General features: G+C 37.2%; 1 protein-coding gene across 2 annotated transcripts; it reads left to right on the top strand.

Annotated features, from left to right (window-relative positions):
• Positions 1–1,323: 1,323 nt before the first annotated feature.
• Positions 1,324–15,370, top strand: trpc4apa (transient receptor potential cation channel, subfamily C, member 4 associated protein a). Of its 2 annotated transcripts, none has more exons than XM_032549959.1 (18): positions 1,324–1,478; positions 5,420–5,548; positions 5,671–5,787; positions 5,882–5,939; positions 6,034–6,089; positions 6,223–6,351; positions 7,533–7,731; positions 7,822–8,007; positions 8,455–8,597; positions 8,684–8,815; positions 8,939–8,997; positions 9,084–9,269; positions 9,354–9,444; positions 9,571–9,711; positions 10,679–10,790; positions 10,917–11,029; positions 11,131–11,337; positions 14,167–15,370. In XM_032549959.1, exons 1-18 carry the CDS (start codon positions 1,353–1,355, stop codon positions 14,302–14,304), a joined length of 2,322 nt encoding a protein of 773 aa, XP_032405850.1. In that variant the 5' UTR covers positions 1,324–1,352; the 3' UTR covers positions 14,305–15,370. The 2 variants fall into 2 exon arrangements, with proteins under 2 accessions (XP_032405850.1, XP_032405849.1); XM_032549958.1 differs by having other exon boundaries at positions 7,530–7,731.
• Positions 15,371–16,881: the final 1,511 nt, after the last annotated feature.

Genomic DNA, 16,881 nt, shown 5'->3' with positions numbered 1-16,881 from the left:
GTCTCTCATTAGCAAATAAAATCCATCTTCACAAATATTACTGCATAAATTAAAAAGTTTAGGCCCTGACACTGAACCTTGTGGAACAGCACATTTAATGTTTGAGCCCCAATATTTTATTTCACTACACAACTCACAACTGTGGATTTAATAAAATAGGTCTGTATCTTCAAAGTATATTAACATTTTTTAAATAATCAGATTACTTTTGACAGATTCTTATTTTTAACATACACAATGCTAAAAGGATGAATTACAAAAACGTTTAATTATGCAGTCAATTTTTTTCATTACAGTCACGTTAATTTAATCACAACAAACGGATCGTTTGTTTTGGCTTTCTATTACTAATAGTAGAGCAATTATAGAATAATATTATTGCTACTTTTTTAAATTCAGAACTTGTAAACATTTCCTTAATATTTGGTGGATTGGGTGAAGTATTTCAAGCTTTTCACAACAGTTTGTTCAAATTTTTTCCCATTCTTCCTGACATAATTGGTGAAACAATAAGCTTGTTCAGCTCTGCCTGCATGTTTTTATGGTACTGAGAACAGGATTTTGTGATGACCTCACCAAAACATTGACCTTGTTGCTTTTCAGCCTCTTTGTTTTGAATGTGGTGACTTTCCGATAGACCTTGTCTTCTAGAAGATCCATTTGTTCCCAAGCGCCAACTGTGTGGCAAATGTTGCTTTTATATGTATTGTTTCTTCTCTTACCAGTAGTTTCTCATGCAGCAAAACACCCACACAGTATGATGCTGCCACCCTCGTACATCACAGTTGGAATTATGTTCTCAGGCTTGCAAGCTTGGCTCTTTTTCCTCCAAAGCTAATCTTGGTCATCGTTGCTAAAATGTACACTTATGATCTGTTTAATCTGAGTTTTTCCCATGTTGCTTATGAGATTCTTCAAAATATATCCACAGTGTCACCATATTCAAATGTGGTGAATTAACCTATCATAAACTTATGAAGCATCACATCATCTGGGCTTTCCCAGTTTGTTTAAAGACAAATTTTTGAGTATTTTTTAACCTTTGTTATTCTATTTTTTATTACTTATTTCGAGGTTTAAAAGCTGAAAAATTTGTGGGGCCACTGATATGATTTAATTTTAATTTTTTATTTATATTTAAGTTCGCTTTGGGATCAATAAAGTATTTAATAATTTTATTGAATTGGCACTTTACTGAACAAAGCAAATACTGTGACGAAAATACACTGATGTGAGACTAAACGTGCAGTGTCAATTTCGCTACCACCAGATGGCGCGCCACTCCTCATTTTTCAATTTTATTAAGGCTTTCCACTTCCTGCCCAAACAGTTGGGTTCAGGAAGAAGAAATAATGGCGACGCTTCTGGGGTCTGAGTTCTCTAGTAGTGGAAGAAAACGAAGAAATTGTAACAGTAATATAGTCACAAAGTTAACGTCTAGTAAAATAACCGGGAAAGGTTTCAACCGAGGAACACAGGTAAGAGAAACGACGCCTGTATCAATTGTGAACGCTTTCGAAAGTTACACGAGTGAGACCGGGGACTCGCGCTTGGAGTCAAGCCTGAAAATGAAGACGTTATCCCGGAGAGTTAGTTGGGGAGGTTCCCGTTCCTGTCCGAGTGTATTTTGCCAATTAGGCAGAACGTTTTAGAGTAAATTTAGAGGTAAAAATAATATATATGACTTGCATTGGAATGGAATTTTATCACTTGTAGTTGGGCAAATATTCATACCAGTGCAAATGGAAAAGCTCCGCATGAAATGCATCTTTTGTTGTTAGCTCCACGTTAGCTTAGCATCTAGGGCTACGTTAATGCGATATCATCTAATAAGTCAAGCTGTTTAGATTAATCTTTGTTTTGTACTGCAAGATCCAATTGTTACTAAAAAAAAGCTCTGCTTTATTTAATATATGATTATGATTTTACTGACGGTAGTTGTAGCTGCTAATGTTAGCCAACGGGCTAACGACAGCTGGTTAGCTGAGGCAGTTCAACAGCTCAGGTGATTACGTAACCACGCAGAAACCACAATAACTACCGTTTCCATAAATGGATAGGGCAGAGCAGCTGCCTGGGCAGGCTGACACGCTTATTGTGGTTTTCACAAGTTGACAAAAATGTATTATTGTAAAAATTTACTCTTCAACACATGAAGAGCTCATGTGTTGAGTTGGTTAGCACGAACGGCTTCGATTGTCCTGGTAACTGCGTTAGCCTCTCAACTGTCAGAATTGAATTGGGAGCTAATTTGACACGACAAATCTAAAAAATATATATATATTTGTATTAGAATTACAAAAAGGTTTCTACTGAATATAGTAATAAATTTTAAAAATATCCCGTGAGATATTTGCACCATCTCTTAAAAATTTCATTATGGACTACTTTGACACAATTTGTTAAATCTACAATAATTTCTGAAATGGTAAAACTATGAAATATCTATTCTAAATATGTTAAACATGAACCTTTGCAAGATTTCAGAGATGGTTTTAATAATTTCATATTCTAAAAAACATAAGCATGAAGCAACCAAAACTGCAAAGCTACATCATGGTGGAAGGTGTTGTGATGAACAGCTTTGGCTGTATTAGGGAACGAAAACAGGTAGGATCAGGTAATTTAGTTTTACCCACGATTTTCCAGTCAGGAAAAGTCTGCATTACTCTGGAAGCAGTCGGCAGGGAGAGTTGGTACAAAAGCATGTTGTTATATAGATGTAGAATATACCAGAACTAAACAAATTTACACAAAAATTTAAATTTTTTAAAAATAAAGCTAGAACTCTAAATAATATATTCAGTTTATCAGCAATAAACATTTTATTTGGGGGTTAGTTGCACTTTAGATACAAAATTTGAACTATACGACATCCTAAATGTCAAATACTAATGGATAAGTCAATCGGTTTATTCACTCAACAGTATTCCATCACCAATGTACAAAAACACTGTCTTGTAACACTTCATCTACATGAGTGAAAAGGAGCAGGAAGAAGAAAAACCCTATAAATACCTGCCCCTTTCACAATAATTACAAATTAATTGCAATCTCATGTTAATGAAAAAAAGTGGGGAGGAAAAACAAAGGGGAGAGACTAATATTTTAGACTAGAATACTGTGAATATTGAATAGCTACTATTTCAATAAAACAATAAATCAAAATTCTTAATTCTCTATTGAACTGAAAGAATCACATTTTGAACACAATGGTAAAGGTTCCCTTTAATTTTTGTGTCAGTAATGTAAACAATAAAATGCTTTATTTGGTGCTTAATTGAAGGAATTTATCCTTCTAAATAAAATATGTTGTGTACATTTGTGTATTAAAGCATATGACCCTAATATTTAGCTGCTTTTTTGTTTGTTGGCATGGAAACCAATTAGTCATAAAAATATATGATGATGATTGTGGTTTTGATGGTACGCATTTCAATTCTGTTTACATCATATCAGCACATGACTGTTTATACATTGGGTTTGTCCACAGATGGATTTGTAGAGGGTAGTTTCAATTTTTATTGTTGCTGTGAACAGGTGAAAACAAAGTTGACATGCAGTATTTAACTGAGTTGGTAAACGTGCACAATAAGGACAAGTGGCCACATTGAGACAGAATACTGATTTGGCCTTTAACACTATGGCTGAAGAAAAGTCCTGCTGTCCAAAAAATTATCTCCAGCATGAAGAGCTTTCAATATTTGAAGCAGCGAGTTAGTTTCCAGATTTTGGTGTTACTCCTTTGTGAGCTTGATTATATTCCCGCTGATCACCGAGTGGAAAAATGTGGTTTAATTTAGAAAACCTTCACCTCCTCTGTGCATTTACGCACAAGCGATCCGCTGCTCCCGACTGTTCACTCTGGTCCTGACCTCAGTGTGTCTAAAGTTTGTAAAAGTCAGCAGGCAAACAGATGCAAATTCCAGATTAAAACGGTAACAGAAAAACCTGGGGCTCACTCACAACTGCTTGCAAAGATATCCAGTTCTTGAACCTAGAAGATTTATTTTCTGTGTCTGGTCCCTTCAAATAAGTAAGCGAGTAAAATGTGATTATTTCCTGACTAAGTCTTTACAACTTTCCACAGTCTAAATCAGGTTTCTGCAGTCATCCTCTAAACTTCAAAGTCATTTGAAGAGATTTTAACAATAAACGTCACATGACTGCTTCCTCTGCCAAATATAACTGAACTCTGGATTTCTCTCTTGCACTTAGGGCTGCAACTAACGATTAGTCATCGTTTGCTCTATCAATTATTCTGACGATTAATCGGATAAAAACTTTTGTATGTTCCACAAATACTTCATTTAACCACTTGAACCATTTTCAAACAATATTATCTAGATTAAAAGATGCAAATAAATAAATGATGAATTCCTTTTTTAAAATGAGAAACTTTTTGACAAAATATTTAATTGCCTAATATGGACCGATCGTCTGTATCAAAGGATACAACTGCAGCTAAAAAAAGATACAAACATCGAAATGTGAGAAGCTCAGCCCTTTCTGCTCAACTTAACATCAATCAATTTACTTTTTTTTTTTGGATTAACAGATCAATAACTGGGTAGAAACAGGTTCTTAGTAAAAGTTTTTTTTGTCCTGGATAAAGTAAATTTGTAGACCAGTGTTTCTTTTTTGTTTGTTTTTTTGTCTTGAGTACAAAAGTATAAACTTATTGTGCATTTTTGAATAATTACTGGACTGATTGTGCTGTTCTTTCAGCAAAATGGCCTTTTATTGAAGCTGTATTTTCCAGCTAATTGAACCAGTTGGTGATTATTTTATTAAGTGATTCAAAGACGATTAATCTGATTAATTGTCTTTTATTGACGTTTAATGTCGGGGTGAGCGATACGAACTTAGAATTTCATCACAATGTTTAGTATTACTATATTATATTACTATTTAGTATTTTTTTAGTTAACTGTATATCATACTCACATTTATTGATATTTATCGAAGTTCATGTGGAACAAACAGTGGAGGGAAAAAAGCAAAAATAACATTTCAGATCATATTGTCAGTCTTGTTTTTTTAAATTTTTTTTATTTATCATCAATAACCAAAATGTACCATGTCAACAATAAATCCCCCAGTTCAAAGTGATGCATTCCGAAACAAGCAGCCAGTTTTCTGCTGGAAACCTCATTAAATGCCACACACACTTGCTACCACATGGCAGACAAACATCAAACTGTGTCAAGATACTTTTACATTTTCGAGGATTTAGTTTTTTCCCTTCATTTTCTCTGCTGCAGCTAAAGTCTTTATTCTTAGTGCTTACATACTTTATACACAGTTTGAATAGCATGACTGAAAGTAGTTTAACTTGCAGCATGTCATTTGTTTTGAAATGTTTTGTCTGTGTGGGTCTGCATGTGTCTTATTGACCAGCCTCTCTGGTACGTTGCAGCTCCCTAGAGGCTTGCTTCAGGAGAGAGATAAACCTGCTAAGTGGCATGGCATCCCTGACCTGCTCCAGAAGCTCCACGAGAGCAGCCACCCCAACAGCGACCTCTCCCACGCTCACGGCTATCTCAAGGTACGCAGCGTTGCTCTCAGCTCACTGTCACGGTGGAGTTACAGCCTTTTCAGTGATTCCCAACCTGGTGCTTAGAGATTTTATGCTAATTAGCACTTTCTTTTGTTTTTCTTCTTTTCTAGAGCTTATCATCACAGCTCTCGGTGGAGGCCATGTCTTTCGTCACAGAAGACAGGAAGACCGCTCAGGAATCCACCTTCCCCAACACCTACACCTTTGATCTGTTTGGTGGAGTTGATGTAAGTTTGAGAATTTCTTCAATTTCTGTCTTTTATTTATTTACTTTTTTTGAATGAAAGCTGTAATTTTCTTCTGTTTCTGTTTCTTTGGCAGCTGCTTGTGGAAATCTTAATGAGACCCACGCTAACTATGCAGAAGAAGAAACCCAAAAGTGACTGAGAATAACATCAAAATGGCATCTTTCTAATTTTTTTTCTCTTTTATCAATTCAATTTCTGCTAACATCTGTTCCTTTATTTCTACAGTGAATGATGAGCTGGTCAAAGACTGCCTTAGTGTTCTCTACAACTGTTGTATATGTGTAAGTGTTCAATTAAATTTTTTTAATGTAAGATAAAAGCAGAGGTGCTTCAAGCTTTCATGCCATTTATTTCAAAGAATGTTTTGTTTCTGACAAGTCATTTGTAGTGAAGTTGTTTCGTTTCTGACTGCAGACGGAGGGAGTGACAAAGAGCCTGGCAGCCAGGGACGACTTTGTTCTGTTTCTCTTCACTCTGATGACAAACAAGAAGACGTTCCTGCAGACGGCGACGCTCATTGAAGACATTCTTGGAGTGAAAAAGGTGAGCAGTGCTCTCATGTTGAACCTGCAGATGTTGGTTCGTGGGACTCTGGAAGCACCAGGGCTGAGGGATTGATTATTTGTTTTCTTCTTATGTTATAATACGTTATATGTAGTGATCATACAAGGAAAATGACAGGCTTTACATTTTTTATTTTCTCCAGTAAGCTTATATTTTTGCTTTTATAAACCTGCATTATTTGCCAACAAGTTAAAATGCAGGATTTTTGTTAAATTTTTATTTCAGAGATTGATAAAATCATTTTCTTCTCACCAAGCAGAGAAACATGTCATCAACCACATTGCTTAAAATAACTCTTTAAACACATTCTCTGTATTTCTAGTTGCACTCTGTCTAATGTAAACACATACTTTTTCTGGAACAATGTGGTTTAGCCACACGAACATCGTTTAGATTGTATTCAGCAACCGCTTAGCCCTGAAAACAACTGGAACTCAGGGATTTGACTAGACCTATAAATGACTGACATTGTAACCTTTACTATATTCTGTATTATGATGTCAGGATTAAAATATTTAGCAAACTGAGTTCTGTTGTGAATTGAGAATATGCAATCAAGTCCCAGTGTAGATACCTAAAAAAATTATAAAGAAGTGCAATATTATTTTTTTAAGACCATGATTAATTTTTTAAGATTAAAACGTAGTAACAATGTTTTTTCATGCTTGGGTATCAATTAAGTTTGCAACAGTATGTTTAAACCACTTTATTATAAACCATTAATCTTGTAATATTTTTGTGTTTTATATCCTGATACAAACAAATGGCTTTGAAGGGAAAAAAAATAGAATGTTTTTTAATCTAGTTTTTGAAGAAGTGGAAATTGGGAGAATAGTTCTATTGAATAATTTTTGTTGTGTCTTTATACTGTTAGATGGAAACCAGAACGATCATTGGTCAGCTTGCATAATAATCTAAAGTCGTAACACTAAATTGTTGGCCTTACTGAAGCAATGGAAATGTCCTCCATGCTCCGTGACGGTTTCTGGTAACGAGTCTCTGGTTCAGTTGACCAAAACGACGAAACACCATGAATCAGCAAAAAACTCCAGATGTTGATCTCCCCAGCCTGGTCTCTGTCAGTAAATGTGGGATGTTATCCAGTAAAATGCGCTCCGTGTGAATTTGACGGCAACACGTCTGTTTGCGTCTTTAAGGAGATGATCCAGTTGGAAGGAATCCCCAACCTCTCAGGTCTGGTCCAAAGCTTCGACCAGCAGCAGCTGGCCAACTTCTGCCGCATCCTGTCCGTCACCATCTCAGAACCAGATATAGGGAACGACGACAAGCACACGCTACTGGCCAAAAACGCTCAGCAGAAGCGCAACGCCTGCCCATCTCGCGCCGAGGTCAACCAGGGTAGGTTGGGTTTTATGTACAGATATCAGATTGGTCTGGAAAAAAAAAAAACAACCTGATTGGTTCCTGATCTCTGTGTTCGTTTCACAGTGACTCTACTGAACATCCCGGGCTTCATTGAGCGGCTGTGTAAGTTAGCCACTAGAAAAGTGTCTGAAGCCACAGGAGCAAACTTCCTGCAGGAGCTGGAGGACTGGTACACCTGGCTGGACAACGCACTGGTGCTTGACGCGCTCATGCAGATGGCCACCGAGGAGGCTGAGCAGAGCAGCACAGGTGAGATTTTGGACATTTTTGGGAAAATCTGGATTTTTTTTACTTATTATTTTACCCCATCTACTATTTTGTTTTACAGCTTCAGTTCAGTCCCTCTAGAATGTTTTTCTTGTGATTATTTCTAATTTTGTGGCACCTTTTTCAAAAAGTTGCTGTTAAAGTTACACATTTTTTTTAAGCTTTATTGATATTTTCATATTTTCTAAACTTTTTATTTCCTCCCCATGTCCCCAAATAAAAACAAAACAAGAACTTGGTTTAGCCAGATTATAATGACATCACTTCTCATGTCACTGCACCAGCCTATAGAAAATCAGACCTAACAGATGTAACATATGTCCACTTTCACTATATTCTGTGGAAAGTGTCCCTTTCACTGTGACAGAGAGACAGTGACAGTGTATAGAGTCTCGGATGGTCTGAATTTCAACGTGTTTTCCTCTTCAGAGTCATCAGACGAGAGTCCTCTGGCCACCAGCCCTCTGAGACACAGGCTGCCCCAGTCCATGAAGACCGTCCACGAGATCATGTACAAGGTGGAGGTTCTGTACGTGCTCTGCGTCCTCCTGATGGGCCGACAGAGGAACCAGGTACCGCTCCGCCGTCCGGAGTCAAAACATGTCCCGCTCCTCGCCGCGGCCGAGCCTCGTCTCATTCCTCCTCGCCGTTTTCGTAGGTCCACAAGATGCTGGCCGATTTCCGTCTCATCCCGGGGCTCAACAACCTGTTCGACAAGCTCATCTGGAGGAAATACACCGCGTCCAATCATGTGGTGCACGGCCAGAATGAGAACTGCGACTGCAGCCCAGTATGAACCTCTTCACCTTCTGCTTTCACTGAGAAGTGAAAATCTTCAAAGAATGTGAACATTTATATCAGCTGTCCAAAAAAAAAAAAAACCCAAAAAAGAATGTTCCTTGTTGTTGTGCAGGAGATATCCTTTAAAATCCAATTCCTGCGGCTACTCCAGAGTTTCAGCGATCACCATGAGTACGTGTCCTGAACTTCTCCTGCTTTTGTGCTGATGTTTAGCGTTTTGGTGTCTTGTTTTTTAGAATCTGCTGTCCGTCTTTCAGGAACAAGTACCTCTTGCTCAACAACCAGGAGCTGAACGAACTGAGTGCCATTTCCATGAAAGCCAACATCCCAGAGGTGGAAGCTCTAGTCAACACAGACAGAAGCTTAGTTTGTGACGGAAAGAAGGGTCTCCTCACGCGTCTCCTCACCGTCATGAAGAGGGAACCTCCCGACTCATCCTTTAGGTACAGATTATATATTATTGTCACTGTAATTCTATTCCAGAAAGCACGTTGAACTAAACCGTGTTGTTTTTCCTGTTTGTTTAGGTTCTGGCAGGCGAGGGCAGTGGAAAGTTTTCTCAGAGGAGCAACATCTTATGCAGACCAAATGTTCCTCCTAAAGCGAGGGCTCCTAGAGGTAGAACATGTTTGTCCCGCAGGAATACACTCATGTTAAAAAAAACAGCACAAAAAACACAAAGTTTTTTAAACTTTGGTCATTTTAACGAGTCGCTGCTCGTTTTGTGTTTCGATCCGCCAACAGCACATCCTGCTCTGCATCATAGACAGCGGCTGTACGTCTCGAGACGTCCTCCAGAGCTACTTTGACCTGCTGGGGGAGCTCATGAAGTTCAACATTGATGCTTTTAAAAGGTTCAACAAATATGTCAACACTCCAGAGAAGGTATGAAAACACTCCGATATGAAAATGTTAGAACATACGCATGATCTGAAAGAGTACAAAGAGTGCGACACCATCGGTTGATATATTTTTTGATTTGTGTGTGTGACCTCTCTATTCTTCTACTAATCAGCCATTACACAGGTCTCCATAGTAACAGAGAAACTGTAGCTCACTCTCTGATGTGGCCGACTGTGTTGAGGGAGAGACCTTGGTACATTTGTGTGGCATTTACCATAAAAAAAAAAATTCAAGGATGACACTTTTAGCCTTTTTGACTTTTTATCTTTAGCAAATCAACTGGAGCTGCAAAGAAAACCTTTTACCACGAAAGTCCTATCAAAAACCACAAAAAATGGACTGCCATGCACGTCTTAGTGCATCTGTGAACGGAACATTATAGTTCTCATTATAATGTTGCACCATCATTATTTTACTAAATGCTCTTTATAAATGAAGTCCTACACATTTGGATTCTTTTGTCTTTTTACAAAAATATTTTAAATAGACTAATTTCGAAGCACTTTACAGAAACCACGAAATAATTTTCAGTAATTTGTGTTGTATAATAAACACTAAAAGAAAAATAAAGTGTTTCTCTTTATTGTGGTTGTTGATACAATTTAGGTAATATTTGAGTTAAATTTGGAATTGGCAAGGCAGAAATATAATTCAGGAAAATTTGCAATAGAAACCATTTTATGTGTACAGAAATTTAAATAATTCTGGCTTTCTTTGCTGCATGGCCACTGTAGCTGTTGATTTAGCATTTAGTGCTTAAATTAAATCAGAAATGTACTTGTTTGGTTTTAAGAAATGATTTCCTGTTTGTTGTTTTTACCCAACAAAATGTCACAGCTAAAGCCGCAGTACTTTTATTCTCTCTTTACATTTAGTGTCACTCCTCTGCTTCGTTTTGATTAATCAGTAAACATGACGTCATAGCTGATTAAACCTCAAACTGTTTTAGTTTCAGGCCTTCCTGACTCAGATCAACAGCTCCTTGGTGGACTCCAACATGCTGGTGCGCTGCATCGTCCTCTCACTGGACCGCTTTGAAAGCCAGACCGAAGATGTCAAAGGTAAAACAAGCCTTTAAGGAAGGCCAAATTTTTCCACCCTGGTATGATTCTGTAATATAAAAATAGTTAGTAGCTTTATTTGAGTAAAAAAAAAAAACAAATCAGTGATTTTTCTGTCCTCATCAGTTATGGAGGTGCTTTCTGAGTGCTGCCTGCTGTCCTACGTGGCCAGAGTTGAAAACAGATTGTCCTTCCTCTTCCGACTCATCAACATCATCAACGTACAAACACTTACGCAGGTGGGGGTTTGCTTTCGCTGCGGTGTGTTCGTCCAGAAACAGGCGAACCTGCTGGACACTGAGTCATGTGACCCCCGCCTCGCCTCTCTTCCTTTCTACAGGAGAATGTGAGCTGTTTAAATACCAGCTTGGTGATCTTGATGTTGGCCAGACGAAAGGCGAAGCTGCCCTTCTATCTCAACGCCCTGCGGGAGAAGGAGTACATGGAGAAATACCCCGGGTGCCTGCTGAACAACTTCCACAACCTGCTGCGCTTCTGGCAACGGCACTACCTCAACAAGGACAAGGATAGCACATGTCTGGAGAACGTGAGTCCCTGAACGCAGTTAAACTATGAGTTGTTAGCGTAAATGTACTTTTTCCATGTCGCATCAAGATCGGTTGGTTTTTTTTGTATTTTTTGTCAACCATTCAAAAATAATCCCGAAATGGAAATGCAGGCTTGTTGGTTAAAATCTGGGCCCTGAAATTCATTACCAACAGTCTAAACCAAAAGCTTAACACAGCAAGAAAAAGGAGTTTATAGAGTCAGTGGAAACTCTGGTTCAGTTTTCCATTTTGAGCAAACCAACCTGATGCTTGCACTTTTACTCATTGAGAGCTTCCTGTGGTTTCCAGCTGTTTGATAAATCAGCCAAAAGTGCTCAAACAGACCAGTTGTGCAATAGTCAGTCTGAAAAGTTGCTTTCTAGCAGGCTGGCTTAGAGCGACACGTCTACAAACACAAGTACACAAACAAAACGCAATACAACCTGGCACAGTAATCAATAAATCAATTAATTGCATGATAAATTAAAACAAACTCATTAATTTCCAATTTCATAATTAATTTTTTTTTCTTTCTATTAAAAAATGAATGATAAAAGTGTTCAGTCTGAAGTTTTGGTCTCAACTAAACCTTTTTTTTGAAGGATAATTTTATTTCTAGAGTTCATAATTCATTTCACTAGTTGTTTCTGTTGTTTTGTTGATTTATTTTGGATTTTTAAAATGTCTTCCAGTGTTAAATGTTCATTAGAATTTCAAGTTTGTTGATCTTTCAGAATGTATTCTTGCATTATTATCATCATTTTACTGGCAAATTGTCTCAGAACAATATTATCTTTTATCACGATAACTCCTGAGACGATTAATCGTCCAGAAACATTAGTTATTGTGACGGGCCAGACTACAACAAATACTTCTAGTGTCACACCAGAAGAACATCGGTGGAATCATAATTAGTCAGGTTTATGACAAATTATTATTTTTGATTTCCTGACATAGCAGATTTAGGTTTGATTGTTAAAAATGAGTTTAAGTGACTTCATAAGCAGATTTGAGCCACAAACTGAAAGGAAAATTTAAGTGCAATTTTACACAATTCGGTTTGATTTTAGCAGCCTGTCAGCAGCCAGATACTGAAAAACATTGCTTTAAAAAGTTTAATGTCGGTTGCAACACTGAATTCATAAGTCTAAACTTAGGACTAAATGGACAAACACAACATGTTCTTTTTCTATTTACAAGTGCCATCACTTGTAAATAGTGGTAATCATTTTCTTTTTTATAATTGGATTTGAACAAAACTAAAATGGGGCCTTTAGGTTGAATAGAGAGCATGACATTAGTGCCAATAATTTAAGACATCAGAAACTCATTCACAAGTCAGATCTTTGTGTGGTCTAAACTAGCCTGCTAGTTTAGACTAATAAATGTTTTGTCCAAATGTGTGTAGATTTTTTTTTTATTTACTTGTTCTACTTAAGTTAGGTTTCAATGCCATTCATATAGTTAAAAACTCAGTTGCTTTAAATAATATCTTTTATTTCAACACAAAAATAAATTGCAGTAAATTAACACACTGCATGATGTGTTCAGTCACTCCTTACTGACATCCCGAACTCTACAATATCGCTTTTCTCTTTAGTTCCATCAGGAGTTTCTTCAGTACAACTACACATCTCTAAAAATAGATCTGACTCAACATGTACACCTGCAGTCTGATGAAGTCAGGTTTTGCTGAAGTCTTTGGTTCCATTTTCTCTCTGTTTTGATCTGACTTGTTGATAATTTCACTCAAAATGCAATTCAACCTGGATAATCTTTTTTCTTTTCTTTTTTTAAAAAAAAAATTGATCTTGCAAATTGCATGACGAGTACGTTGTAATGCAGCAGACCGATCATTAAAAATGTTTTTATTGGACTAAGCTAACACCTTGGAATAGATCCAGGTCTTTTTTAAATAACTTTTTCCACATTAATTTACAGTTAGTATTTTTAGCCCTCTGCTGTATTGTACAGTTGACAAAGTGTTGCGTTGATTTTAGAGCTAACTATATTAACGTCCATCAGAGTCTAGCAGCAGTAAGTGAGAACAAACTGAATGCCACACCTGAAATGTCGATTTTTTTTGTTTCATATTTTCTGTACAAAATGAGGTACGGAGCCTGATGCTGCCAAAATTGGTAATAGATATTGAAAGAAAGAAATGGTTTAAGTAATTAATGTGCCAACCAAATATTCCATCTAAAAATTGTAACACGAATAGTAGGACAGTATAATCTTTAGATGATCAATATTTAATTTGCCATTTTATTTCAATATTAGTTTAGTTTTTTACTTATTTATTTTTTCACATTCTGTAGTTATAAATACAGAATACAAGAAAATGAAACGTGATGGTGAATGAGAATTGTACTAAATGAATACAGAATTTAAATCTGGCCCACTGTTTGAAAAGTTTGGACACCCTTACAGGTCAACCCAGGTGTTGATGCTGTGATAAAAATGTTACGTTTAGAAAAAGTCAAAGTAATTACATGATTGTGACCAAATGCTAATTTTGCCAGGATCAGCTGGATGTAAAAATTGAAAGGAGCTATTTATTTACTTTTATACATGTTTCTATAATAATAATAATAATAATTATCAAAAAATAATCTTAAGCTCTTGTGGACTTTTCTATGTTACTGCTGCCCCCAAGTGGCAGAAAATGATCAGTAACCCTTTTAGAGTAACTCTGTTTGGCATGAACATAAGATTGATGTTTAGCAGCAGCTAATTTAGTTTTAACCATTCCAGATGAACAAAATATTTTCCCTATTTAAGGCTGTAGAACAAACAGTAGTAAATATTCTGTGCTTTCTCCCCCTCAGAGCTCCTGCATCCCGTTCAGCTACTGGAAGGAGACGGTGTCAGTACTTCTGGGCTCTGACAGAACTTCTCGCTGTGCCATTGTGAGTTACATTGACGAGCCCTTCATAGATCTGGACAGGGACCTGCTGGAAGATTGACCCTCCGGCGGGCGGAGGCGCTGGGGGGGCGGAGGCCACCTGTGGCTCAGACTCCTCTGATCCGACCCCTCCAGGTGTTTTTGTGACTGCGTTCAGGATCTAAAGACTCACCCGTCTGCTGTCCGTACCTTCGCATGGAGGCCGTCATCACAGTTGAGAGCGGATAATGGAGTTCGACTGACTGTCATCTTCTCACAAAGTTAAAATGCTTTTTGTTTTGTTTTTTTGGAAAGGAGAACTTAAAGCTACAGGCCCCCCTTTCCCAGCGGTCTAACAGACAATAATAGACTTTGGAAAAACGACACCTGCATTGGTTGTTTGCTTTATGTGAAATTCAGATAGAGCCTTTTATATAGCCTATACAGAACTCTATGGAAAAGTATGAATGAACAAATTATATGTAAAAAGAAAAAACAAAAAAAAACAACCCCAAAACAACCAGTTTCTTTTCACATGGACTTGATTTTGAAACTCGGCACAGATTGAGCCCACGTGTGCAGGACGGTGGTGTGTCGTCACCAGCCTCACTCTCACTACTTTGACTAACTGTTGACTTCATGCCACACCACTGCCTCGCCTGAGGTGAACAAAATGCGAATGGTTGAGCGTTTGCAGAGGTGCTGGGGGGGGACTTCTCATCTTCCTGTTCTCTGGCCCTGTTTTGCTACGTGGCTGTCTTTGGTTGGTGCTTTCTGGCTCTACTTGGCCCATTTAATCAGCAAGATGGCCTGGTTCTCATATCTTAAAGGATTCCTCTTGCTTAAGAAAACTCATTCTGTTCGTGGCTTCAGTAGCTTCACCCAGGGACTCATGATTATTTTATTTTTATTCTTTTCTCTTTTTTTTCTTTTCGAGGTTTATTTTTTCTTTTGTTTTGATCAATGGCTTTTAACTCTGGATAAACTGTAGAATAAAACATTGCACAGGATAATTGTTTTTATTGTTTAATATATACATATATTAACTCATTTGTTCATTAAAGTGTTCCCATTCTCTAACACAAATTGTTTCAATGTTGTGAGAGATGCTTTAGAACGAGAATAAACTATGCAGGTGCTAGTATTCAGAGAAGACTCTTCCTTCAGGCTCCTCTATCTGGTTTAAAACTCAGTTTATGTTTCGTCGGTTTGTTCTGGACAACAGGAGTCCAGATCTATTTCCAATCATGACACGGCTATAAACCTTCTGCTGTTCTTCACCGGGATCCATTTTATCTTCAAAGCTAAACTCTCCTACTCACTGCCTTGCTGAAGTATCCATCTCCCTTTAACTCTCCTGTAAAATTTCTTTTTATTTTTAAACTGGGTCAAACTACTGCTGACGTAATTTTCTTGTATCGGAGATTGTTGAGTGCCAACACAAAGCCGTATTTTTATGACCAAGCTTTTCTAATAAGTAGAACGAAGTCCATCCAGAGGCTTTCACTGAAGAGCTGACGTTGCTGCACCCAAATTAGCTTTTATCTAATTTACTAACCCTAATATAGCAAACATTTTGAAAGAAAGTGACACAAATTCTGTTCTTATGACAGAGGATAAGTTTGTTCAATAAAGCCCAAAAGAATTTGAAAACTGGACGCCATTCGTTTGATAAATCAAATCTGCAAAATCATTTTGTCATTGAGGCTAATTTGCTTGATGAACTAATAAATTTCTACTCTACAATTTTGGCCCCACATGTCAAAAGGTTTTTACACCCCTGCCTTAGTGGATGACTTTTTCTCGGTTTCCATTTGCAGTCTTCACTATCCGAAGACAGATTAAACATTGTTCAGTGTGATGTCTGAAGCTTTGGATGTTTCAAAAACTAACTGCTTTGGATTTCACCACACCTTCCTCCTCTACCCTTCTGCTGTGTTTCTTGATCTTCATGATGCTGTTTGTTTCTGAGGCCTTCACAGGACAGCCGGACTCATGCGTAGATTAAATTACTTGGAGGAACTCCAGTTTGCTAATCAAGTGACTGGCGAAGGCCATTGGTTGCAATGGATTTTATTTTTTCAATGTCAAAGTAAAGGGCGTTGTATACATTTGCTTTTTTATCCACTTTTGAGATTGTCATTTGTAGAAATTTTGAAAAACATGCAGTTCTTCTACAGTTTAGTGATTTTCATTAACTTAAAGAAAACTGACTATTCCACAGGACAGCAGGTGTTGGGTGACATCAGTTTTTGGGAAGCACTAAGTACTAATCCACCTCAGTTGCTTTTTGGCGTTTCTCTTTAAGTCTACAAGGCTGCATTGTTTGTCAAGTTACACAGTCAAAAATTAACAGCAATTAATTTTTGCTTATTTAATTTTTTATTAATTTAATTTTTGCTTAGCTTATTTAAGCCTGTCGGAGAAAAACGTGGGTGTTCCATTTTTCAGTCATATTTCACCATGTTGGCATGATTTAGTTTGGAAATTTAGTTTGGAAATTAAATATTTAGGTGGCAAGCTAAATATTTAGAAACTTAGCTTTCATATTAATAGTTTGGAACAAAATATTTAATTAGCAAAATAAATGCTTATTTGGGAACTAAATATTTAGCTTAAAACTAAGCATTTGGCTTCAATTTGTTTGGGAACTAGATAT

This window comes from Xiphophorus hellerii, chromosome 20 (genome assembly GCF_003331165.1).
Source record: "Xiphophorus hellerii strain 12219 chromosome 20, Xiphophorus_hellerii-4.1, whole genome shotgun sequence".
NCBI classification, from domain to species: domain Eukaryota; kingdom Metazoa; phylum Chordata; class Actinopteri; order Cyprinodontiformes; family Poeciliidae; genus Xiphophorus; species Xiphophorus hellerii.
This window is presented reverse-complemented; position numbering and strand designations above follow the sequence as displayed.